Source organism: Manis javanica, chromosome 1 (genome assembly GCF_040802235.1).
Source record: "Manis javanica isolate MJ-LG chromosome 1, MJ_LKY, whole genome shotgun sequence".
NCBI classification, from domain to species: Eukaryota; Metazoa; Chordata; class Mammalia; order Pholidota; family Manidae; genus Manis; species Manis javanica.
In genome coordinates this window covers 8,387,935-8,413,273 of record NC_133156.1, presented here as the reverse complement: position 1 = coordinate 8,413,273, position 25,339 = coordinate 8,387,935, and the positions used below count along the sequence as shown (strand labels likewise).

At 41.5% G+C, this 25,339-nt stretch overlaps 1 protein-coding gene and 1 long non-coding RNA gene across 7 annotated transcripts in view; one reads left to right on the top strand and one right to left on the bottom strand.

The window, feature by feature from the left end:
• The window catches only part of ZDHHC20 (zDHHC palmitoyltransferase 20), a 160,275-nt gene that overhangs the window by 67,607 nt on the left and 67,329 nt on the right, over positions 1–25,339 (top strand). For 5 of the 6 annotated variants that reach the window (XR_012126707.1, XR_012126703.1, XM_073226028.1 and 2 more), the window contains exon 1: positions 15,674–16,299. The exons of the other annotated variant lie outside the window; for it this stretch is intronic. Coding sequence is in view for 3 of the 5 variants with exons in the window: in XM_073226028.1 (XP_073082129.1) it covers positions 16,182–16,299 (118 nt within the window). In the remaining 2 variants the exon portion in view is untranslated. Of the gene's footprint in view, positions 1–15,673; positions 16,300–25,339 lie in introns of those variants that run through there. 6 annotated transcript variants of the gene reach the window in all.
• On the bottom strand, positions 10,828–15,897 carry LOC140847099 (uncharacterized). Its single transcript, XR_012126780.1, has 2 exons — positions 15,759–15,897; positions 10,828–15,194 (listed from the first exon to the last, which is right to left on the bottom strand). It is a non-coding gene; the product is annotated as an uncharacterized lncRNA (long non-coding RNA).

Genomic DNA, 25,339 nt, shown 5'->3' with positions numbered 1-25,339 from the left:
ACTGCAAGTAGAAACCAAGGAAGAACCACTGAAGCAAAGGTTTGGCATCAGAATATCATCTTGCTGCCAGCGCCAACTTCACAGAACCCGGCAAAGTGCACTGATTGGACGTGCAAAACGAACTTTCGACACATAGACCAAATGGCTGGCTCAACTGCCACCTTGGTGACATGGCCTCATGTGTATTCCTGTCCTAATAGCTGGGTGGCCAGCAAAGTTCACAATAATTTACCCTGAACGGCCAGAATGTAGGAGCATCTCACCGGGGTGTTCTGTTTTATCACTATGACCTTTGCATGCACGTCCAGTAGCACTATATATAAAGCCTTCGGTGAACCTGACGTGGAAAGAATTATACGTATGGTACAATACACCTTGAAGGAACCACCTGCCTGCTATAGTCCTATCACAGATCCACTCTCATGCATGCATCCTACCGGAAGGACAAGATTTGCGTATGTTGGTGGCTTTCAAGCATGTGTCTTATCACCCCTCAAGTCTTTATGCATTGGGAACTTCCATGGATTGAGGATTATTGTAACCTTTGTTATTAGTAAACTCATCTGGCTTGAGTATTATGATAATTTCTGCTACGTGTATCAAAATCTCGCACTATGTTAATTCTCGTCTTCTCCAAGTTGCTGTTATCCTCTCTTGCTCTTGTGCACGGTTACTCTGCTACAGCTTTCCCACACAGGGACCATGGTGGAAGATTTAGGGAGCATGGATTGTAGGTGCAGAATATTGACGGGGGGGAGTGTGGGGAAGATGGGGTTCCTATGGCCAGGATCCTCACTCAACTTGGACCACGCTGTGATGTAACTGGCCTGTTGCTAGGCTACAGCGTCAACAGAGGAACTCAGAAAGGAAGTCCTGAGCTCAGGTTACATGTTAACACCTATGGATGCCTCCCCTATACAACGGCAAGTACAAAGCAAGGAAGGAAAATCGAAGCCGAGGTTTGGCAAACAGTATAACGTCTTCTTTTCACCACCAACAGCACTGAAGCATGGAGACTCCATTGAGTGGAGGTGGTCATACACCTTTTGACTCATGGACCAGTGATGTCTGGCTCTCCTGGCACTTGGAGAACTTTTCCTGAAAAATGATCTGCTGTGTATCCTGGCATACCCGGCGTGTGGCCACCAGAGTTCACAGTTTGGTATCCTGCACGTCCAGAAGGTAGGAGCGTCTGACCGGGGAGTTTGGTTTTACTATTATGGCCTCTGCATGCACCCCCAGTAGCACTACATATATAGACCCTTCAGTATACCACATGGGGAAAAAGGTACAATTATGGCATACTAGACCTAGAGGGGACCACGTGACTGCTATAGTCTTATACAGATCCACTCTCATGCCTGCATCCTACCTGAAGGACAAGAATTTCCCTTTGTTGGTAGCTGTAAAACATGTGTTTCATCGCCCCTGAAGGGTTTGTGCATTAGGAACTTGCTCTGGCTTGAGAGTTATTACAACTTTTGTTATCCTAATCTGGCTTGACAGTTGTGATTATTTTTGTTAATTGTATGAAGATCTTGCTGTATCTGAATTCTCATTATCATGAAGTTTCTCTTATCTTCTCTTCTTTTTAGCCATGTATTTACCGTGCTGCGGTTTTTTTGCACTTGGACCATTGGGGAAGATCTAAATAGTGTGTTTCATTAAGGGAGCATTCTGGAGGGACAGAATGGGGTGAATGGGTTCCTATGGTGAAAATCCTCTTCTACCATCAACCACTTGGTGATGTAAGTGGCCTGTTGCTAGGCTGCATCCTCAACAGTGTATCTCAATGGAAACTCTGAGCTCAGTGTACATGTTAACACCTATGGATTGCTGCCCTCTTCAACTGCAAGTGCAAACAGTGGAAGACTCACTGAACAGATGTTGGGCCAACAGAATAAAATCTTGCTGCCAGTGCCAACTTCATAGAACCCGGGAGATTTCATTAATTGGACGTGCAATGAAAATTTTGACCCACGGAACAATGGCTGGCTCATCGGTCACCTTGTTGACGTGGCCTGGAAGCTGGCCTCATGTCTGTTCCTGCCTGAATACCTGGGTGGCCGAAACGGTCCATTCACATAACTTACCTTTAACAGCCGAAAAACAGGAGCATCTTACGGAGAGTTCTGTTTTACATTATAGCCTGTTCATGCACCTCCAGTAGCAGTGTATAGAGACATTTCAGTAACCCACAATGCGAAAAAATTAAAATCATGGTGCACCAGACCTTGATGGGACTGTCTGTCTCGTACATTCCGACCGCAGTTTCACTCTCATGTGTGCATCCTATATGAAGAGCAAAATTTGCACTTGTTGATTGCTTCGAAACATGTGTCTTTTTGACCCCAAAGTCTTTATGCATTTTGAACTTCCACTGGATTGAGGATTAATATAACAGTTGTTATCTGTAACAATCTGGCTTGACAATTGTGATTATATTCGTTAATTGTATCAAGATCTTGCTGTATCTGAATTCTCATTATCATGAAGTTTCTGTTATCTTCTCTTGCTATTTTGACATGTGTTTACTGTGCCGCGGTTTTTTAGCACTGGGACCATTGGGGAAGATTTCAGTAGTGTGTTTCATGAGGCGAGCATCCTGGAGGGGACAGTATGGGGAGAATGGGTTCCTATGGCGAAAATCCTCTTGGAGCATTAACCACTTTGTGATGTAAGTGGCCTGATGCTAGGCTGCATCTTCAACAGAGTATCGCACAATGGAAACTCTGAGCTCAGTGTACATGTTAACAGCTCTGCATCCCTGCCCTCTTCAACTGCAAGTACAAACCGTGGACGACTCACTGAACAGGTGATGGGCCAACAGAATAAAATCTTGGTGCCAGCGCCAACTTCATGGAACCCGGGAGATTTCATTAATTGGACGTGGCAAAGAAAATTTTGACGCATGGAACAATGGCTGGCTCATCTGGCACCTTGTTGACGTGGCCTGGAAGCTGGCCTCATGTCTGTTCCTGCCTGAATACCTGGGTGGCCGAAACGGTCCATTCACATAACTTACCTTTAACAGCCGAAAAACAGGAGCATCTTACGGAGAGTTCTGTTTTACATTATAGCCTGTTCAAGCGCCTCCAGTAGCACTGTATACAGACCCTTCAGTAACCCACATGGGGAAGATAGTAAAATAATGGTGCACCAGACCTTGATGGGACTGTCTGCCTCCTACATTCCAACCGCAGTTTCACTCTCATGCGTGCATCCTACATGAAGAGCAAAATTTGCACTTGTTGATGGCTTCGAAACATGTGTCTCATTGACACCAAAGTCCTTACGCATCTTGAACTTCCAGTGGATTGAGGATTAATATAAGTGTTGTTATCTGTATCATAATCTGGCTTGAGGATGATTATAATTTTTCTAACCTGTATCAGAATCTTGCTTCATCTCATTCCTTATATCTGTTCGTTGGTGCTGCTGGCTCTTGCTATATTGGCACGCGTTTATACTGCTCAAGCGTTTTTGCACAGGGACCATTACGGAATATTTAAAGAGTGTGGATTATAAGGCGAGACTACCGGAGGGGGTTTGTATGGGTAAAATGGGTTCCTGTGAAGAAAATCCTTTGAACATCTACCACTTTGTGATGAAACTGGCCTGTTGCTAGGCTACATCTTCAACAGTGAAACTCACAAAGGAGGCCTGACCTCAGTGTACGTGTTAGCACCTATGGATGCCTCCCCTATACAACTGCAAGTAGAAACCAAGGAAGAGCCACTGAAGCAGAGGTTTGGCATCAAAATATCTTGCTGCCAGCGCCAACTTCACAGAACCCGGGAGAGTGCGCTGATTGGACGTGGCAAAGGAACTTTCGACACATGGACCAAATGGCTGGCTCAACTGCCACCGTGGTGACGTGGCCTCATGTGTATTCTGGTCAGAATAGCTGGGTGGCGAGCAAAGTTCACAACAATTTACCCTGAACAGCCAGAATGTATGAGCATCTCACCGGGGTGTTCTGTTTTATCACTATGACCTTTGCATGCACCTCCAGTAGCACTATATATAAAGCCCTCGGTGAACCTGCCGTGGAAAGAATTAAAAGTATGGTACACTACACCTTGAAGGAACCACCTGCCTGCTATAGTCCTATCACAGATCCACTCTCATGCATGCATCCTACCTGAAGGACAAGATTTGGCAATGTTGGTGGCTTTCAAGCATGTGTCTTATCACCCCTCAAGTCTTTATGCATTGGGAACTTCCATGGATTGAGGATTATTGTAACCTTTGTTTTTAGTAAACTCATCTGGCTTGAGTATTATGATAATTTTTGCTACTTGTATCAAAATCTTGCGATATCTTAATTCTCATGGTCTCCAAGTTGCTGTTATCCTCTCTTGCTCTTGTGCACGGTTACTCTGCTACAGCTTTCCCACACAGGGACCAGTGGAAGATTTAGTGAGCATGGATTGTAGGTCCAGAATATTGAAGGGGTGGAGTGCGGGGAAGATGGGGTTCCTATGGCCAGGATCCTCACTTAACTTGGACCACACTGTGATGTAACTGGCCTGTTGCTAGGCTACAGCGTCAGCTGAGGAACTCAGAAAGGAAGTCCTGAGCTCAGGTTACATGTTGACACCTATGGATGCCTCCCCTATACAACAGCAAGTACAAAGCAAGGAAGGAAAATCGAAGCCGAGGTTTGGCAACCAAAATAACGTCTTTCTTTCACCACCAACAGCATGGAAGCACGGAGACTCCATTGAGTGGATGTGGTCATACACCATTTGACTCAAGGACCAGTGATGTCTGGCTCTCCTGGCACCTGGAGAACTTGGCCTGGAAGCTGGACTCCTTTGTATCCTGGCATAACCGGCATGTGGCCACCAAAGATCACAGTTTGATATCCTGCATGTCCAGAAGGTAGGAGCGCTGACCGGGGAGTTTGGTTTTACTATTATGGCCTGTGTGTACACCCCCAGTAGCACTAGATATATAGACCCTTCAATAAACCACATGGGGAAAAAGGTACAATTATGGCATACTAGACCTAGAGGGGACCACATGAATGCTACAGCCTTGTACAGATCCACTCTCATGCATTCATCCTACCGGAAGGACAAGAATTTCCCTTTGTTGGTAGCTGTAAATCGTGTTTTATCGCCCCTAAAGGCTTTATGCTTTGAGAACTTCCTCTGGCTTGAGGATTATTATAACTTTTGTTATTACAATCCTAATCTGGCTTGACAATTGTGATTATTTTTGTTAATTGTATCAAGATCTTGCTGTATCTGAATTCTCATTATATGAAGTTTCTGTTATCTTCTCTTGCTATTTTGCCATGTGTTTACCGTGCTCCGGTTTTTTTGCACTGGGACCATTGGGGAAAATTTCAATAGTGTGTTTCATGAGGCGAGCATCCTGGAGGGGACAGAATGGGGTGAATGGGTTCCTATGGCGGAAATCCTCTTGGAGCATCAACCACTTTGTGATGTAAGTGGCCTGTTGCTAGGCTACATCTTCAACAGTGAAACTCACAAAGGAGGCCTGACCTCAGTGTACGTGTTTGCACCTATGGATGCCTCCCCGACACTACTGCAAGTAGAAACCAAGGAAGAACCACTGAAGCAGAGGTTTGGCATCAGAATATCATCTTGCGGCCAGCGCCAACCTCACAGAACCCGGGAGAGTGCACTGATTGGACGTGGCAAAGGAACTTTCGACACATGGACCAAATGGCTGGCTCAACTGCCACCTTGGTGACATGGCCTCATGTGTATTCCTGTCCTAATAGCTGGGTGGCCAGCAAAGTTCACAGTAATTTACCCTGTACGGCCAGAATGTAGGAGCATCTCACCGGGGTGATCTGTTTTATCACTATGACCGTTGCATGCACCTCCAGTAGCACTATATATAAAGCCCTCGGTGAACCTGACATGGAAAGAATTAAAACTATGGCACACTACAGCTTGAAGGAACCGCCTGCCTGCTATAGTCCTATCACAGATCCACTCTCATGCATGCGTCCTACCTGAAGGACAAGATTCGCCTATGTTGGTGGCTTTCAAGCATGTGTCTTATCACCCCTCAAGTCTTTATGCAGTGGGAACTTCCATGGATTGAGGATTATTGTAACCTTTGTTTTTAGTAAACTCATCTGGCTTGAGTATTATGATAATTTTTGCTACGTGTATCAAAATCTTGCAGTATCTTAATTCTCGTGATCTCCAAGTTGCCTTTATCCCCTCTTGCTCTTGTACACGGTTACTCTGCTACAGCTTTCCCACACAGGGACCATTGTGGAAGATTTAGAGAGCATGGATTGTAGGTCCAGAATATTGGAAGGGGTGAGTGTGGGGAGGATGGGATTCCTATGGCCAGGATCGTCACTGAACTTGGACCACTCTGTGATGTAACTGGCCTGTTGCTAGGCTGCAGCTTCAACAGAGGAACTCAGAAAGAATGTCCTGAACGCAGTTGGTATGTTAATACCTATGGATGCCTCCCTTATACAACTGCAAGTACAGTGAAGGAAGAATCACTGAAGCCAAAGTTTGGGAACCAGAATAATGTTTTTCTAGGAGCACCAACTGCATGAATCTACAGAGACTACATTGAGTGCACTTTGCCGTGCACCCTTTGACACATGGAGAAATCATGGCTGGCCCTTCCTGGTACCTTGAGAACATCACTTTTATACCTGGCCTCCGCTGTATCCTGGCATAACAGCTGGGTGTTTGCCAATGTTCACAGTATTATATCCTCAATGTTCAGAATGTACGAACACATTACCAGGGAGTTTTATTTTATTAATTTGTCCTGTGCTTCTACCTCAAATTGCACTATATATTGACCCTTCTGTAACCACCATGAGGAAAAATTCAGAATTGTGATATACTAGACCCTAAAGGGACCGCCTGCCTGCGGCAGTCCTATCACAAATCCACTCTCTTACATGCATCGTACCTGAAGGCAAGATTTGCCTTTTTGGTGGCTTTAAAACATGTGTCTTATAACCCCTAAAGTATTTGTGCATTGGGAACTTTCTCTAGCTGGAGGATTATTATAACTTTTCTTATTAGGAACATAAATCTGGTTTGAGGATTATTAAAGTTTTTGTTAAGAGTATCAAAATTTTGCTGTATCTTAATTCTTAATATCACTAAATAGCTATTTTCTTCTTTTGCTATTGTGGCATGTGTTTACAGTGCTCCATTTTTTTTGCACAGGCACTATTGTGGAAGATTTAAAGAGTGTGGACTATATGCTAGAAATACTGGTGGTGGGTAGTGTTGAGAAGAAGGGATTCCTATGGCCAAGATCCTCATTGAACTTCAACCACTTTTTGATGTAACTGGCCTTTTGCTAGGGTACGGCTTCAACAGAGAAACTCAAATAGGAAGCTCTGAGCTCAGTGTATATGTTAACACCTATGGATGCCTCCTGTATACAACTGGAAGTAGAAACAGTGGAAGAATTGGTAAAGCCTAGGTTCGGCCATCAGAATAACTTGTTCCTGACTGTGCCAACTCTACAGAATCCTGGAGACGCCATTGGGTGGACGTGGCCATGCACCTTTTGACACATGGACCAGTGATGTTGGGCTCTCCTGGAACCTTGAGTACATGGCCCTGAAGCTAGCCTACTGTGTACCCTGGCATAACTGGCGTGAGGCCACCAAAGATCACAGTATTATATCCTGCATGCCCAGAAGGTTGGAGGGTCTTACCGGGGAGTTTTTTTTTTTATTGTTATGGCCTGTGCGTGCACCTCCAGTAGCACTATATACAGACCCTTCAGTAACCCCCATGGGAAAAAAATTAAAAGTATGGAACACTAGACATAGAAGTGACCACCTGCCTTCGGCATCCCTATCACTGATCCACCCTCATGCATGCATCCTACCTGAAGGACAAGATTTGCCTTTGTTGGTGGCTTTATAACATGTGTCATATTGTCCCTAAAGTTTTATGCACTGGGAACTTCCTCTGGCTTGAGGATTATTATAAATTTTGTTTGTAGGAACCTAACCTGGCTTAAGGATTATTATAATTTTTGTTAAGTGTTTCAATATCTTGCTGTATCTTAATTCTTTTTATCACTAAGTTGCTATTACCTTTCCTTGCTATTGTGCCATGTGTTTACAGTGCTCCAGTTTTTTTGCACAGGGACCATTGTGAAAGATTGAAAGCATGTAGATTGTAAGGCAAGAATACTGGAGGGGGGCAGTGTGGGGAAGATGGGGTTCCCATGGCAAGGATCCTCCCTGAACTTAAACTTCTTGATGATGAAACTCGTCTTTTGCTAGGCTACTGCTTCCACACCTTTGGGCAATAAGCTATTATTGGACTATACAAAGAGGTTGGCCTGGTGCTCTGAGTGGAGGCAGAGATGCTAGTGATCGACCTACCACCGGAGAACAAGCCTGGTAATAAACCCTTTTACCACAAGAACATTTTGCTGTCGATTCCTTTGGTCACACTGAATCCATTGGGAACTTGCCCAGGGTTGAAACCCATTGGCAAGACAATTAATTGGTTTCGGAATCTGCCGAGCACTGGTTCCAAGGTTCGCTCCCTAAACGCCCTCCCCCTCGCCTGCCCGCTTGCTGTGCACATAGGAAGGTTACAGATCTGGAAGCAGAAAGGTATATACTGCTCCCTTTGCCTTTGTTCGGGGCTCAGAACTTTTGGGTGATTACTCTCCTCTGATCCCGCCAGTGTGAAATTAAGCCTCAACACTCCAAGACCTCTGAGTGCTGCTTCGTTTTCCCATCAGTGATCCAGTCCAGGTTTTTTTCAGTATTTTCCATAACAGGGAGATTAAGTGACGGACTTGAACAGGCAGAAGGAAGCATCAGTGAGTCTGAAGATAATACATTTGAAAGTATGCAGTATGAGGAACAGAAAGAAAGAAAAATGAACAGTTTGAGGAATCTGTGGAACACTATTAAATTAACTACAGTATACTTTATAGCAATCCCAGCATAAGAGAGAGAGAAAAGGGGGCAGAAAAACATTTTGAAGAAATAATGGCTGAAAACTTCCCAAATCTCATGAATATATACACCCAAGAAGCTCAACAACTCCAATTAGGAGATGAAACTATAAAGCTCTTAGAAAAAAACATAGGGGATAAGCTCATGACATTGGTCTTGGCAATAATTTCTTAGATATGAAATCAAAAAGCACAGGCAACAAAAGAAAATAGGTAATTTGATCATCAAAATTTTAAATGTGTTTGTATCAAAGGAAACTGTTGAGAGTAAAAAGAATTCACAAAATGGAAGAAAATATTCACAAATCACATATGTGTAACCAGATTTAAAAAACAAAGGACTTGAACAGATATTTCTCCAAAGAAGATACATAGATGGCAACTTAGCCCATAAAAGTGCTCAACATCATTAGCCATTAGAGAAACACAAATCAAAACCAATTCACATCTATCAGAATGGCTATTACCAAAAAATTGCAAATAATCAAGTTTTGATGAGGATGTGGTGAAATTGGAACCCTCATACATTGTTGGTGGGAATTTAAAGTGATGCTGCCATTCATGGTAAACAGGTTCGTCAAAAATCTAACCATGGAATAACCATAAAATCAAGCAATTCCACTTCTAGGAATTCAAGAAGATACTTACATGCCAGTGTTCCATACATAACTATACACTTGGCCAAAAGAACATTCAAATGTCCATCAACAGATGAATGGAAACCAAAATGTATGTACTTATAAAAGAGTATTATTCAGCCATAAAATAAAATGAAATTCCATACATGCTACACATGGATGAGCCTTAAAAACATTAACCTAAGTAAAAAAAAGCCAGTCAAAAAGAAACTAATATTGTATGATCCCCCTTATATGGGTGCCTAGAATAGGCAACTTCACAGAGACACAAAGTGGGTCAGATGTTACCCAAGGCTGGGGAGGAGGGAGAATGGGGAGTTAATCCTCAATGGTTGCAGATGTTAGTTTGATGAACATTTTTGGAAATGCATAGTGGTGATGGTAGCACAATGCTGTGAATATAATGCCACTGAGTTGTACACTTAAAATGGCAAAATTTTCATGTATTTTACAGATTTTTAATTAGTAATATACCAGTAACACTGAATTGTACCCTTTACATGGGTGAACTATATTGGTATGTGAATTATATCTCTATAAAACTATTTTTTTAAAGCACAATATATAATAAAGACAAGGTTAACCAATGGGTGATAGGTTGAGAAAAAGTATTTGGAAATACCAAAATGCAACAAGAGATTAATATCGAGATAAGTGGTCTCAACCCAGCTAAACCTGATATCCTCCACACCACCACCATTTTTTAAAAATATTTTGTAATGCCCTTTTTGCCATCATGAAGTGAAATTCATAAGTAGCATAACCTTCTTCTTTTTTATTTTTTTATTTTGTTATCATTAATCTACAATTACATGAAGAACATTAGGTCTACTAGGCTCCCCACTTCACTAAGTCCCCCCCACATACCCCATCACAGTCACTGTACATCAGGGTAGTAAGATGCTGTAGAGCCACTACTTGTCTTCTCTGTGTTGCACAGCCCTCCCCATGCCCCCCACACACACTATACATGCTAATCGTAATGCCCCCTTTCTTTTTCCCCACCCTTATCCCTCCCTTCCCACCCATCATCCTCAGTCCCTTTCCCATTGGTAACTGTTAGTCCATTCTTGGGTTCTGTGATTCTGCTGCTGTTTTGTTCCTTCAGTTTTTCTTGCTTCTTATACTCCACAGATGAGTGAAATCATTTTGTACTTGTCTTTCTCCGCCTGGCTTATTTCACCGAGCCTAATACCCTCTACCTCCATCCATGTTGTTGCAAATGGTAGGATTTGTTTTCTTCTGATGGCTGAATAATATTCCATTGTGTATATGTACCACATCTTCTTTATCCATTCATCTACTGATGGACACTTAGGTTGCTTCCATTTCTTGGCTATTGTAAATAGTGCTGTGATAAACACAGGGGTGCATCTGTCTTTTTCAAACTGGGCTGCTGCATTCTTAGGGTAAATTCCTAGAAGTGGAATTCCTGGGTCAAATGGTATTTCTATTTTGAGATTTTTGAGGAACCTCCATTGCTTTCCACAATGGTCAAACTAATTTACATTCCCACCAGCAGTGTAGGAGGGTTCCCCTTTCTCCACAACCTGGCCCACATTTGTTGTTGTTTGTCTTTTGGATGGTGGCAATCCTTACTGGTGTGAGGTGATACCTCATTGTGGTTTTAATTTGCATTTCTCTGATGACTAGCGATGTGGAGTATCTTTTCATGTGTCTGTTGGCCATCTGAATTTCTTCTTTGGAGAATGGTCTGTTCAGATCCTCTGCCCATTTTTTTATTGGATTATTTGCTTTTTGTTTGTTGAGGTGTGTGAGCTCTTTATATATTTTGGATGTCAACCCTTTATCAGATCTGCCATTTATGAATATATTCTCCCATACTATAGGGTACTTTTTTGTTCTATTGATGGTGTCCTTTGCTGTACAGAAGCTTTTCAGCTTGATATAGTCCCATTTGTTCATTTTTGCTTTTGTTTCCCTTGCCCAGGAAGATATGTTCATGAAGAAGTCACTCATGTTTATGTCCAAGAGTTTTTTGCCTATGTTTTTTTCTAAGAGTTTTATGGTTTCATGACTCACATTCAGGTCTTTGATCCATTTCGAATTTACCTCTGTGCATGGGGTTAGACAGTGATCCAGTTTCTTCTCTTAACTGTAGCTGTCCAGTTTTGCCAGCACCATCCGTTGAAGAGACTGTCATTTCCCCATTGTATTATCCATGGCTCCTTTATCGTATATTAATTGACCATATATGTTTGGGTTAATGTCTGGAGTCTCTATTCTTTTCCACTGGTCTGTAGTTCTATTCTTGTGCCAGTACCAAATTGTCTTGATTACTGTGGTTTTGTAGTAGAGCTTGAAGTTGGGGAGCGAGATCTCTCCCACTTTATTCTTCGTTCTCAGGATTGCTTTGGCTATTCGGGGTCTTTGGTGTTTTCATATCAATTTTTGAACTATTTGTTTCAATTCATTAAAGAATGTTCTTGGTTATTTGATAGGGATTGCATCAAATCTGTATATTGCTTTGGGCAGGATGGCCATTTCGACGATTTTAATTCTTCCTAGCCAGGAGCATGGGATGAGGTTCCATTTGTTAGTGTCCTCTTTAATTTCTCTTAAGAGTGTCTTGTAGTTTTTAGGGTATACGTCTTTCACTTCCTACTTTCTTACTTTTTAAATAACCTAATGCACTAACACAAAACAATTTAGAATAAAATAACATGCAATTAATATGTGATTAATATGTTCTAGGCACTATGATACAAGAAGATAAAAAAGAGTCCTTATATATGTTTCTAAAATACCTCCTAGGATCAGACATTTTGAATATATGTAAAAACGAAAACAAAACAAATGAGACTCTCAGTAGAAAAATCAGTACTTGGAATTCTACAGCCTGCAAAGTTATCGATCAAAAGTGTAGCAATCAAAGAGTCTCAGACTTTCTCAGACAGATATTTAGGGAATATGTCACCAGTATCCTGCTTTGCAAGAAACTTTAAAAGAAATTCCCCAGGAAGAAGGAAAATGGATATAGGTCTGAAACTCAGCTCTACATAAACAAGGGAGGGCACTGGAGAAGGAAGAGATGAAGATAAAATATTTTGTTCTTTAATTAGTCTAACAGGTAACTGCTCAAAATAATAATAACAACGATGTACTGGGTGAGTATAGCTTATGATGAGTGAAATGGCAGCAATACTATAAGGGACGAGAGGGAGGAATCAGGAACACCGGTGTGACATGCCTGCACTGCCTTGGACTACATGGAGTTATTTGAAAGGACACATAGATTCGTTGTAAATATGCATTGCAAGCCCTAGGGTAAGCACTAAAACGTCACCTGCCGTAGGTTACTTTCAAAGGCTTCCTTCCCATAGCGATACGATACAACCCCTTCCCATGTTCTCATGGCTCTGGCCCCCTGCCTTGACTCTCCCAAACACCCATCCCACCCCTCCTCCTTCAGCCATGAGTACATCCTGTGTTTCCTGTAACCACCCCCGAGTTCACCTGCCCCAGGGTGACTGTCCTTGCCCTTCACCTGGCCTGTGATGTCCTGAGTCTCGGTCCCTGGACTCAGAGCTCTGTGGGACTCACTCTCCTACATAACCCAGCTCAACTTATATTTCAAATCCACCTGTTCTTTTTCCACTTTGTTTATTATTTTGTTTCAAAGTTTCTTGTATTTAGACAGAAGTTACTCCTTCAGTTACCTCTTTGGGCACACTGTATACTGTTTCAAAAGTCTTTGTAAGACTGCCTCATAAAATAAATTTTACTGTGAGTGAATTCAAGTTCTGATGGTTTATTATTTGCATTCTTTCTTAATATTAGATTAATTTGTGTGTTTTGGAATTGTGGTTTAATTCCGAATTTATGAGTTTGTGTTTTTTTCTTCTTCACTCTTTCCGTATCACATGGCTTCCCTAAACCTTGTCTAATAGTTTCGTTGCTGCCTCTTGTACCCTTGTTTTTCCCTAGTCTTCACTTCAGAACCAGAATTTAAAATGGCTTTATGAGGTTCCTGGCTGGTGGTAGCAACGTGGACACCACGGATCCAGTCCCCAGGCCAGCTGGCAGGTTGGTTCACTTCCAGTCAGGGAGCTGCAGTGTGTCCTCCATTCTCCGTTAAAGGCCACAATCCTACTGCTTGATCAGCAGTTTTTTCTGTTTCCCTTGTTGGGGGCTGGGGAGGATCAAGGGTGGGGATGGAGGTTTGAGCCTGAGTTTATCTCATCGGTTTTCTATTTTTCTATTTATATCGACTATTAGTATGTTTTTGGAGCAGAGCGGGTGCATCAAAATTGGTCTGAAGTCCTAACTGCTTCCTTATCACCTTATCCACCGCCACACTCTAATTCAAGCCACCAGCGCCTCTTGCTTACATGACTGCAACAGCATCCTAACTGGTCTCTCTTTCTAGTCTTTCTCCCCTTCAATCCATTCGTCCCACCATGGCCAAAATGATTGTTTAAAATGTAATTCCACTCACCTCACTGCTTTGCCCAAAGTCTCTAATTGATTCTGTACTGTCACAGTCAGAAGCTGAGTAAAATCATCATCCCAACGTAGAAAAGGAAGGAAGGTGTTAAAGACGCTGGCTCCTATTGTTTACAGACCAGGAAATATTAACTCATATCTAGCCACTAAAGATAGAGACATTCTCAAAATGTGTATACTCACTGGAATGATCTCAAGGACAAGGAACCAGATCGTAAATGTTTTCTAGATCCCATATAGAACCAACACCTTCTTAGAACATGTGACAGTCATTGAGAAATCAAAAACTAATGTGATCTTGTTGGCTGCTCCAAAATGAAGACAGCTAGATCACAGCAGAAGCCTTCAAATGCCCCCTCAACAAATACTTACTGGATATTTCCCACTTGCAAGGCACTGTGGAGAAAACAGGATGTATAAGAAATACTTCTACCTTCAAGGGTCTTAGTAGGTAAGTTAACTACAATTAGCATAAAAATCTTCACCTATTGTTATGGGTTGGCTTGTGTTCCCTCAGTGATGTGTCGCAGTTCTAACCACCAGTACTTCAAAATGTGACCTTATGTGGACTAGGATCACTGCAGATGTAATTAGTTAAGATGAGGTCATAGTGGAGTAGTGTGGGCCCTTAACCCAATATGAGAGGGAGAGATTTAGAGTCTTAGACACAGGAAGGGAAACTGCCAAGTAACAGTAAAGGCAAGCTTGGGGTGATGGAGCTGTTAACTGAGGAATACCAAGGACTGATGGCTGCCACCAGAAGCTACGAAGAGGCAAGGCTTCTCCCCTACGGATTTCAGGGGGACTGTGGCCCTGCTGGCACCTTAATTAGGACTTCTAGCCTCCAAAATTGTGAGACAATAAATATCTGTTCTATTAACCATCTTTGTTATGGCAGCCCTAGAAAACTAATAAATGTGTAATAAGCAAAATGGCATAACAGAGAAATCATGTTCAGCTGATGTGATCAAGAAAGACTTCTAGAGGACATGGCGTTTGTGTTGAGCTTTAGTAGGACGATGTTGATTTGCAGACATGGCAGGAGAGGAAAAGGCATTACGGTCTCCACGTCAATCCAAATTCCATCTCGGGGCTCAACCCTCTCAAGGAGCCTCTCTGGAAACAAAACTGAATTTGATCCACATTAATGCCTTGAATCTACTGTCAGTTTTGCCATATAACTTTCAAGGTATAAAATCTGGAAGAACAAATTATTTTACACATTGTTTATTATTTCTGGCACCCGTGTGCAGTGATTAAATATAATTTGCCTTTAGTACCTTTATATCACAGTTTCTGCTTCTTGAACACCTTGGATAGAAACAGCTAATTAAAGTCTTAGTCTAAGTAAAATAGACCTGACAGTGACAGGCAATGCAGTTTAGAATTACTTGTGATGCTTTCAACCTTTTATTAGGTTGTCTTTCTTCCCAGTGGTGTTTCTAGGTTCTGATTACAGGCATAATTGGTTGGCAAATCCTCCAATTCTAAATAAACTACAGACATTTCGTTTCCAAGTTTCAGGGCAGGACAACGCTATTACTCCCTTCTCACAATTCAGTCTTAAATTCGGGTTTCAAATCAAACTGACAGACTCTCCATGGCTTCCATCCTAAATGACAGGCACGGCTTCCGTCTGAAACATGGAGTAAATTACTTGAAAATACAGGGGTCTTAGTCAGAGACGCTCACCGTTATGCTAGGAGGAGCCGTTCAAAGTGCGAGCTCCTCGCCTGATGTCCAATTAGGGCCCGACGCCCCAGGAGAGCGGGTCCACGAAGTGGCCAAGGAAGGAAGCCGGCCCAGAGCCTCGCTGCAGGAGCGGGCTCGCCCCGCCCCCTGCCAGAAGTCCCGCCCCTGCTCCCCGCCCCACCGGCGAGGCCCGGCCGCGGAGGGCGGGGCTCGAGCGGCAGGACGCAGGCGAGGGGCGGGACCCGGCTGGGTGCGGCGCGGGGAGGAGCCGCGGAGGAGCCCGGGACCGTCGCTTCGGGGGGCCCAGCCTGGGAGGCGGGGCCGCTGAGCGCGGAGCCACCCGTATCTCCCGCGTTGCCGCCGCCTGGGTCCTGGCGCGCCACACGACCCCGGGGCGCCGGGAGCTGGAGCCGCCGGCGGAACATGGCGCCGTGGACGTTCTGGCGCTGCTGCCAGCGTACGCTGGGCTGGGTGCCGGTGCTCTTCATCACCTTCGTTGGCGTATGGTCCTACTACGCGTACGTGGTGGAGCTGTGCGTGTGTGAGTACCCGCGGCGGCGGGCGGAGGGCCGGGCGGGAGGCGGGCGGCGGGCCGCGAGAGTGGGCGGCCGCCCGGGTGGAGGGGCCCTGCCTGCGCCGCCGCACAGCAGAGGCCCCCGGCCCGCCGCTCTGTGGCGGCGGGGGGTGGCCTCCCGGCCTCTAGGACCCGCCCCTGCGCCGCCGCACAGGAGAGGCCCCCGGTCTGCGGCTCTGTGGCGGCCACGGCGGCGCCCCTGAGCTCGGGGTCCCGGGCAGCGCCCGGTCCTCCGCGGAGGGGGCCAGAAGCGGGCTCCTCCCCGGGGTGGCCCGGCGGCGTCCAGGCTGTGTGCGCGGCCGGCTGTGCTTTCGCTGGCGTCGTCGAGTGGAGACGTTCCTCCCGGGTTGGTTGTCCAAACAGCTTGAGGAGAGCGCGTTCCCCGCGGGGCGGCCGTTGGCGGGCGGGTGTCCGCGGTCTCTGCCGAAGGCGGGCTCGCCGTGGACAAATGAGCGCCCGCGTCCGAGTGTCAGTGGCACTTGACCGATTTTGACGTTCATTTATTTCACTTCCGCCTCCGGTGCCTTATGCACAATGTTTTAAGACAGAAAGAATGAGTGACACGATATATAAGCCCAGTTGTCTTTTTCTTGGCTGTTTCTTATGGAGGTTTATGGTTTTTCATCCTCAGATTTTGACGTTCTGTTTTATTTTCGTTACTACCATTTGTCTCATTAATTCTTGATACGCAATTTCTCACCCGATTCCCCGGAAAACAGGAGTAACGTTGCAGTGCACTTCAAGAATTTGAGTACTAATTCGAATAGACTGTTAAAATGGAAGGATATTGGTTGTCAATCTAACTTTGTTCAAGGGCTACTGCTGTGTTTGTGGTAGTAACTGATGGGTCTATCTTAATTGTTAATGGGCTTTGAGTGTGCAGCTATTTTACACTTAAACTGGCCTTATTCTGTACATGTCTGCTGCTTATGTCAATTCTTCGTGAAAACTTAGGACCAAATGGTCAGTGGTGTTTGTAAAAGCAATCCTTTGCCGTCTCAATGATCTATTCTTAATCTCCAGACTCAATCCACAGCTCTCTAAAGGATCACTATTAAACACACTAAAAAAGAAAGAACCACATGAGATACACAATATTGTGTGAATGAAAAGCTGTACCGCGCACTCGCAACTGGCAGACTCAAAACTCCAATTACAGCTCTGAATTTGTACAGCTCTCAAAGAAATAATTGGTGAAATCAGAGTTCTACATGTGGAAGAGAATACTTTGGCTTAGAAGGTTTCAGGGTGGGTTTTTAAATGAAAACATCCACCTCAGAAAATTATCTTTTACCTATGGAACATTTCATTTTGAAGAATGCTATTCTTGTAAGTAGGCCCAGATTAAATTAGTTGTGGAATGTATTTCTACTACATGAATATGGTTAAGCTGTTGAATATTATTCAGTCTCATCTTTTGGAATACCAAAATGTTTGCCAAAAATGATGTTTGAATGAATTGAAATTGACTAGATGTAGGTATTTCTTGAGGCTTCTTATAGAAAGTGATAGTAATCAGGATTCTCATTAGTTATGGAAATACTTTATCCTATTTTCTTTGAAGTGGGAATCCATTCCAAAAGTTACACTAGTCTTACTTAATTCTGTCAGTATTCTCAGCCTTATTCTAATTCCATATTGGTTATGAAGTAAGGCTTCTGAAGGAACAGTTAAAAGGGTGCATCTTTGTTGAAGGGCACAGCTTAACCTATAGATGGTTTTGTCAAAAATATCAAAAAGTGACATTACATATAAAGGGAAATGGACATGAGAAGCACTGTGTGCTCTTAGGGATGGAGGGGACATTTCATTTGTTCTTTCCTTTAATCCTCTCAGTATCTCAGCATAAATATCTCTACAGATGTTCAAAATGAGGCTGAGCAAATAGGTCGTTTGGTTAGGTCACGCAGTTATCGAGTGGCTGTTCAAGGTGATGAATACCTTTCCACTCTGTGTGTAACTTTTACCGAGCCATTAAGATCAGTGGAAGTGTAATTGGTCCATAATGGGGTAGGGTGTGGGTTAGGTGATTATTTGGAGATCATGACCTCATTAGGCTGTAGGCCCATCCTTTAGAAATCATAGCCTAGAATTTCATTAAGTATCAATTAGGGCGCATTGCTTGGCAGAATTTTAAAATATTCAGTGGTGAAAAGTCTTACAGAGGGCAGGCATTTAATACTTCTAAGTTATCTGAGTCTAATGAAGGAGAATTTGAGAGTTCTGCAGTGTCACTCATTCAACTCTCACATTAAAACTATCCTCTATACGTTTTCATAGCCCAGACCCTCCCACTGAAATATATTTATATATAACTTTGCTTTAAATTGAGTGAAGTGTTATAAAAGCGCCATTTTAATGATTTTTATAGAATTTTCCTAGCTTTTGGTATTCTTTAACTACGTGGGAGAGGATAATAATTATATCTTCACATGTGTTCATTGTGTTCATTTAGTTAATCCTCATAATAATCTCCATAAAGTTAAGTAATGTGTGAAGCATATATGACTAGTAAATGGCATAATTAGAATTGTTAAACAAGTGGTTTGGTTCCGAAATACATGCTTTTAAAATTAACTACTATTGTTTACTTGGTTATCCAGATCTGGACACTCAGGGCACATTTCAGTCTTATCTGTGATCTCTATCTATCTGTCTGTCTATCTATCTATCTATCAATCAGTTATCTATCTATCTAATCTATCATCTATCTATGTATCTATATCTAATCTATCATCACCTCACAGGTGTGCTTGATACCAGCTCCTCTTAATCCTTGTATGATTTAGGCATTTTCACCAAAAGGCAGATACTTGCATATGTAATTTTTTTAAGAATTAAGAAAGGCTGGGACCAGACCTACATGTCTATGGAGCATATGTTCTCATCTAGGCACTTTCAGTTCCTTGCTTTATTTTTAAGTATATATATATGTAAGTTGGTTTTCTCCTAAAAGGTAGCAGAAGGTTCCTAAGTACTTGAGACTAAATGCCTGTCCCACAGTAGGACATTTGAACAAATAAATTGTTTATGAGAAGCCCTAATTCTATCCCAACCTTTATAACTTCCTTATTTTGTAATTCTATACACACACGCACACCCATACACACACACACAGTCAGTAATTTCTATTACTAGAAGGAGTAACATTAAGGACGAAGTAATGCATCTAAGATGGCCATCTCACATAAGCAGGGAAGTTATGATTAAGTAATGAGTAGTATTAGTCCTTGATTTTAAATTAATATGAAATTCTCCTTTAGTTTTCCCCTAAGGCTGATATTTAAACATATGAATTTAATTATGGGCAGATTGATGAATTTTTCCACTTGGGTCAAGATGGGTATTTTTGAGGAAAGTGCTATTTCAGGTTCCCTGGGTTTTATCAGAACTTCTTGTCTGGTCACTTGGAGCTGTTAGTAATAAATATACCTCTTATTGGGCATATGGAGAATCTTAGGGCTTAAAGAGATTTTAAAGATGATCTAATCAACACATTTATTTTACTACTGATGAAATTGTTGCTTGGAAGAGCTATGTGGTTTGTCCAGGATGAATATGCCTTTTGTCCTCTTTTGGAGAGAAATACGTAGAAATGTAAGTCCTGAATTTATGTACTAATATTTACTGTGTCTTTTTCATAATTTCTTCAAATTTTGAATGAGTTAAGAAAAAAGATTTAAACATCAGTATTGAGCACACTGTCTTGACACTGTTTGATTCCAGTGTTTTCTACTGATTTCAAAAGAACCAGCTTTTGGTTTCATTGATTTTTCTCTCTTGCTTTTCTGTTTTCGATTTCATTGATTTCTTATATAATATTTACTATATCCTTTCTTCTTTTACTTTGGATTTAATTTGCTTTTTTTCAAGTTTCTTAATGAGGAAACTGAAGTCATTGATTTGAGACCTTAGGTGTTTAGTCCTATAAATTTACCCCTAAATACTGCCCTATTCACATGTCATCAATTTTGATATGTTGTATTTTCATTCAGTTCAAATTATTCCCTAATTTCACTTGTGACTTCATTTTTGACCCACGGGTTATTTTAGACCTAATGTGCTATTCAATATGTAGTTATTTGGGGGTTTTCCAGCTATCTTTTTGTTACTGACTTCAAATTAAATTCTATGTGGTCAGAGAACATACCTTGTATGACTTCAGTCCTTTAAAATATATTGAGGCTTGTCTTATGGTCCATAATGTAGTCTGTAGTGGAAGTGTTCCATGTTAATTTGAGAAAAATGTACTCTGTTTAACCATGTATTTTGTTGTTTGTTGTTGGGTAAAGTATTCTATTGAGTCATAATACTCCGTAAGTGTCAAGTAAGGCAAGTTGGTTGACAGGGTTGGTTTTTCAAGTCTTGTGTTCTTGGTGATTTTCTATTTCTTGGATCAATTAATTATTGAGAAGAGGTACGGCTATATTTGTGAATTTGTCTCTTTCTCCTTGTAGTTTCATCCATTTTTTGCTTCATGTATTTTGCACCTCTGTAATTAGGCACATAAAATGTTCAGGATTGTTTTGTCCTCTTGATGAATTGACCCTTTATCACTATGAAATGACTTTCTTATCCCTAGTGATATAGTTTGCTTTGAAATATACTTAGGCAGATATTAACATGTTCACTCATCTTTCTTTTGATCAGTGTTAGCCTGGAATGTCTTTCCCTTTCCTTTTACCTTAACCTGTTGATTTTATATTTAAAATGTATTTCCTGTAAAGCAGCATTCAGTTGGGTCTTGCCTTTTTAATCCAATCTGAAAATTTCTACCCTTTTTCTTTTCCCTTCTCTTTTTGTATTGCGGTATAATTGACATATCAGTTTCAGGTGTACAGCATAATGATTCAATATATGTATATACTGCAAATTAACCACCACAATAAGTATAGTTAACATCTATTTCCACACAGTTACAAATTATATTTTCCTCCTGCTGAGAACTTTAAAGTTGTTTAACAACTTTAAAATATACAAAACAGCATTACTAATTATAGTCACCATGCTGTATAATCTGCCTTTTAATTGGGGTGTGTGACCATTTATATTAATGCGTATATTGATGTGGTTGGGTTTAAGTCTTGCACGCTTTTTTTCCCTTTTCTTCTTTGTTCCCTTTTCCTCCTTCTGTCTTCTTGTGAAATAATAAATTTTTAAGTGGTTTTCAGATTTGAATTTTTTTATTCTGTTTTCTCTTCTTTGTTGGCTTTATTGGCTGTAACTCCATTTTGGTGAGTGCTTCAAGTATCATAATGCTCCATAAATGTCAAGTATGCATACGTCTTTAATTTACCATCATACACCTTCAAGTGATACACTACTTAGCATATAGTACCTTATAAAAGCATTCTTCCACTTCTTCCCTCCCAGCCTTTATGCTATTGCTGTCATGCATTTTGTGTAATTCACACCATATTTCTATTTGTTTAAACAGTTTATCTTTTTAAGAGATTTAAGTAGGAAGAAAACTAATCTTATATATTTACCTGTGTGGCTACCACTCCGGTACTCTTCATTTTCTGTATGGGGGCTTCCTTTAACATTTATTGTAGTGCCGGTCAGTTGGTGAATTATTTCAGCTTTTGTATGTTTGTAAAAGTTTTTATTTTTACTTAAAAAAACTTTATTAAGGTATAATTAATATAAAATCTACTCATTTGAGATGTATAATGTAATGATTTTTAGTAAACTTACCAAACTGTGCAGTCATCATACCCATCCATTTTTAGAACATTTCTATCACTGCAGTCAGATCCCTGGTGCCCATTTATGGTTAATTAGTCTTCCCATCCCTAGCTCCAGGCAACCATTAATCTATATTCTGTCTCTCTATGCCTTTTCTGGACATCTGTGTAAATGGAGTCACACGATAAGTGGTCTTTGCGTTCACTATCTTTTACATGTTTTTTAGGTTCACCTGTGTTTGTAGCATGTGTCAGTATTTCTCCCCTTACTCTCTACTTCACATTCTAATTTGCATTTTTTGTGTTTAAAACATATAGTTTGTTTTTAAAGAAAGTATTTATAGTTAGCCTCCACAAATCATTTGGCCATTGAATTAAAATATAAATAAAAAGTATACAGCTCATTATACCATATTTAAGTATTTGGAAAAATCCTGCTTACAAGATTTATAGTGTGATTGGGTCCTATTCACCTATTCACTTTTGTTCCCATAGAAAGTCTAGTTCCTAGGAGACTTTCAGTTAATACATTTGAATTGAATAGAATCATACTCTTATAAACTCCCTTGACTCATGTCTGAGTTTGTTAGAATAAACAAACATCCGCAGTAACAATGCTAATTAAATTATAATTACTAAACATATTTCAACAATCTTTGGGGTTAAAGGCTGCATGGTATTGCTTATCGGTTCTGCACTTTGTTTTGGACTATGAAACAGTGATTCCTTGAAATTATGCTGATACAGTTTTTAAAAAAATCCAGCTCCCTATTTGAAGAACAGAGTTTTCTATAGTGGGACTTCTAGTGAGTTAATCTGTTCTGTTCTGTTCTCTAGATACTAAAAAGCAAAGTGGTCTGAGAGAGCTCTAAAATATATATATATATATTTTTAAAAGAAACCTAAAGCCAAATGAACAAAAGGAGTTTTTATATTTTTTTCCATATAAACAAAACCTCCTTTGGGCCTTCACTGCTTTCTTGTAAGGCAAGAAATATGGAAGGAAAAGGTGCTGGGCAATTTAGAAACCAGGTCAGATTATTTGGGAGAACATTATGTCCTAGTAATGCAAATCACACTTTCCTCCTCCTCTGACCTTTTCCACTTTGTGGTGGAGAAAAGAGAGCATGCTCAACTGCAGACTTTAATATCTAACTATCTACTTGATATCTCTGCTGGGATATCTAATAGGCATATCACACTTGTCAGGTCCAGAACAAAACTCCTCTGAGGTTTTTTTCTCTTTCTGTCCTGAATCTGCCCTTTCTACCCTAGCTCAGTAAATGACAGTTTCATCCTTCCATTTCCTTGGTTAAAAATCATTCCACATCCAATCAGTCAACAAATCTTGCCATTATATGTACTAAAATCCAGCAGCTTCTCACCATGACCGCTGCAACTGTATTCGTTCAACCCTCTGTGATCTCTGTTTTGTGTGTAGTTGCAAACATGGCCTCAGAGATTTGCACCTCCTCCCTTCAAGAGGTAGGTGGGGTCTGTTTACCCACCGAGTGCATCTGGGCGAGCCCTGTACTTTCTTTGGTAGAAGGTGATATGTGAGATCTGGAAGTTAGGCCCTAAGACAGCCTGCATCTTCTGCTTAGAGCTTAGATCCCTACGCAGGTGTGTAGGGAGTTCTAGGCCAGAACATATGGAGAGAGAAGCCCAGCCAAAAGGAGCTAAATACCAAAACCCCTGCTGTGTGAATGATGCCATCTTTGACTCTCCCAGTTGACTGCAGCTAGTAGAAAAACAGTCCAGCTGATCATATAACCCAAATTGCTGACCCACACAATTGCAGGAAATAATAAATGGGGATGGTTTAAAATCTCTAAGCTTTGGGTGGTTCATTATGCCACATTATCACCTACGTCACTGTAGTGCTGTCATAGCTTGTCCCTCCCTCACCACTCCACCCCACTCCTAACTGTACGCTGTCTATTCTCCATGGGGACAGCCAGAATGATCTCTTTGAAGTCAGGATCAGACTTGTCACTCCTGAGAACCTTGGCTGGCCTCCTGCCTTGGTCACTGGGTCACCTAAAGGCCTTGCCATTGCCTCCTTGTCTCACTACTTATCTGAAGTAATTTCCTTTCCACTCTTAACCTTTTACTTGTTCTACGGCCACCAGACTGGCCTTCTTGCTATATTTTAATGCCTGTTGAATGATCTTAATAAATCATTTAACCTCTCTGAACTCGTTCGCATGCCAGAAAGTGGGATAAGACCTGTCTTTCAAAATAATGTAAAGTTCTTAGCAGAGTAGGCTTTCAAGTGTTACTGGGGAGTCAGGAGATTTAAATAGCCACGGGGTACTTTTTCTTGCCTTCCCTTTTTCAACAAGAGGGTTGTTTTTTTCTAATTGTTGGTATTGTGTGTGTGTGTCCCCACATGCACAGAGTCTTCAGTGAGGGAAGGAGCACATTCTGTTTGCTTTTTTTCATATTCCTTTTTTAATTGGCTGTATTTGAAGATTATACTGCAAAAGCATGTGTATTTTTCTATGAGCAGCTGATAGTGTCAGGATTATGTGTGTGTTGTCTAAGGGAGGGAGCCCTTTTTAGAGTGACTCTAAGGAGATTAATACCTGACACTACACTATTCCCGTAAGCATGTAAGCTGCACAGATTTAGGTTTTGCTGAGATATGCAGCACATCTTGAGCAGATGGATGCCTACACTTAACTGAAATGGGAGGTCACGAGTAATGGTGGTTATGGTTTCATGGGGAACAGATTTCTCTAAGATAGAGATCCATGGGTTTTGATGAAAAGTTCTTAAAAACCTGTTTAAAACATGTTTGTTCTGTGTATTCTTTCACTCTTCCAATGATTCATTGTACTTAATGTGAACTTAGACTCACCAGATAGAATCACAGGAGGAGTAACTTTTATTAACACTTGAACATTAACAATTAAACAACATAGAAAAACAAACATGAAACATGAAGTCTTCAGGCAAGTTTCTAAACTAATTGCAAGGAAATGATATGATTAGCACTGAAGGAAGTAATACCACTACACCAAAATGTTGATAGTGTGTGTGTCACTGGTATGATGAGAGACTGATATTTTTTCTTCCTGATACTCTGATTGTCATTTTTCTAGAGATAACTGGTATATTTTTTGTAAGAACTAAAAAAGGAAGAGTTAGAGGGTCTTGACTATGACAGATAGTGATACTTGTGAACACTGGGCACAATGTGCAGTGCACATGTGCAGGAACCTCTGTCAGTAGAATCTTCCTCTCACTCCTCAGAAAGCCAGAGTGAATCTTCTACAACCCAAGCCTGGACTATTACCTCTCTGCTCAGCGCCCTC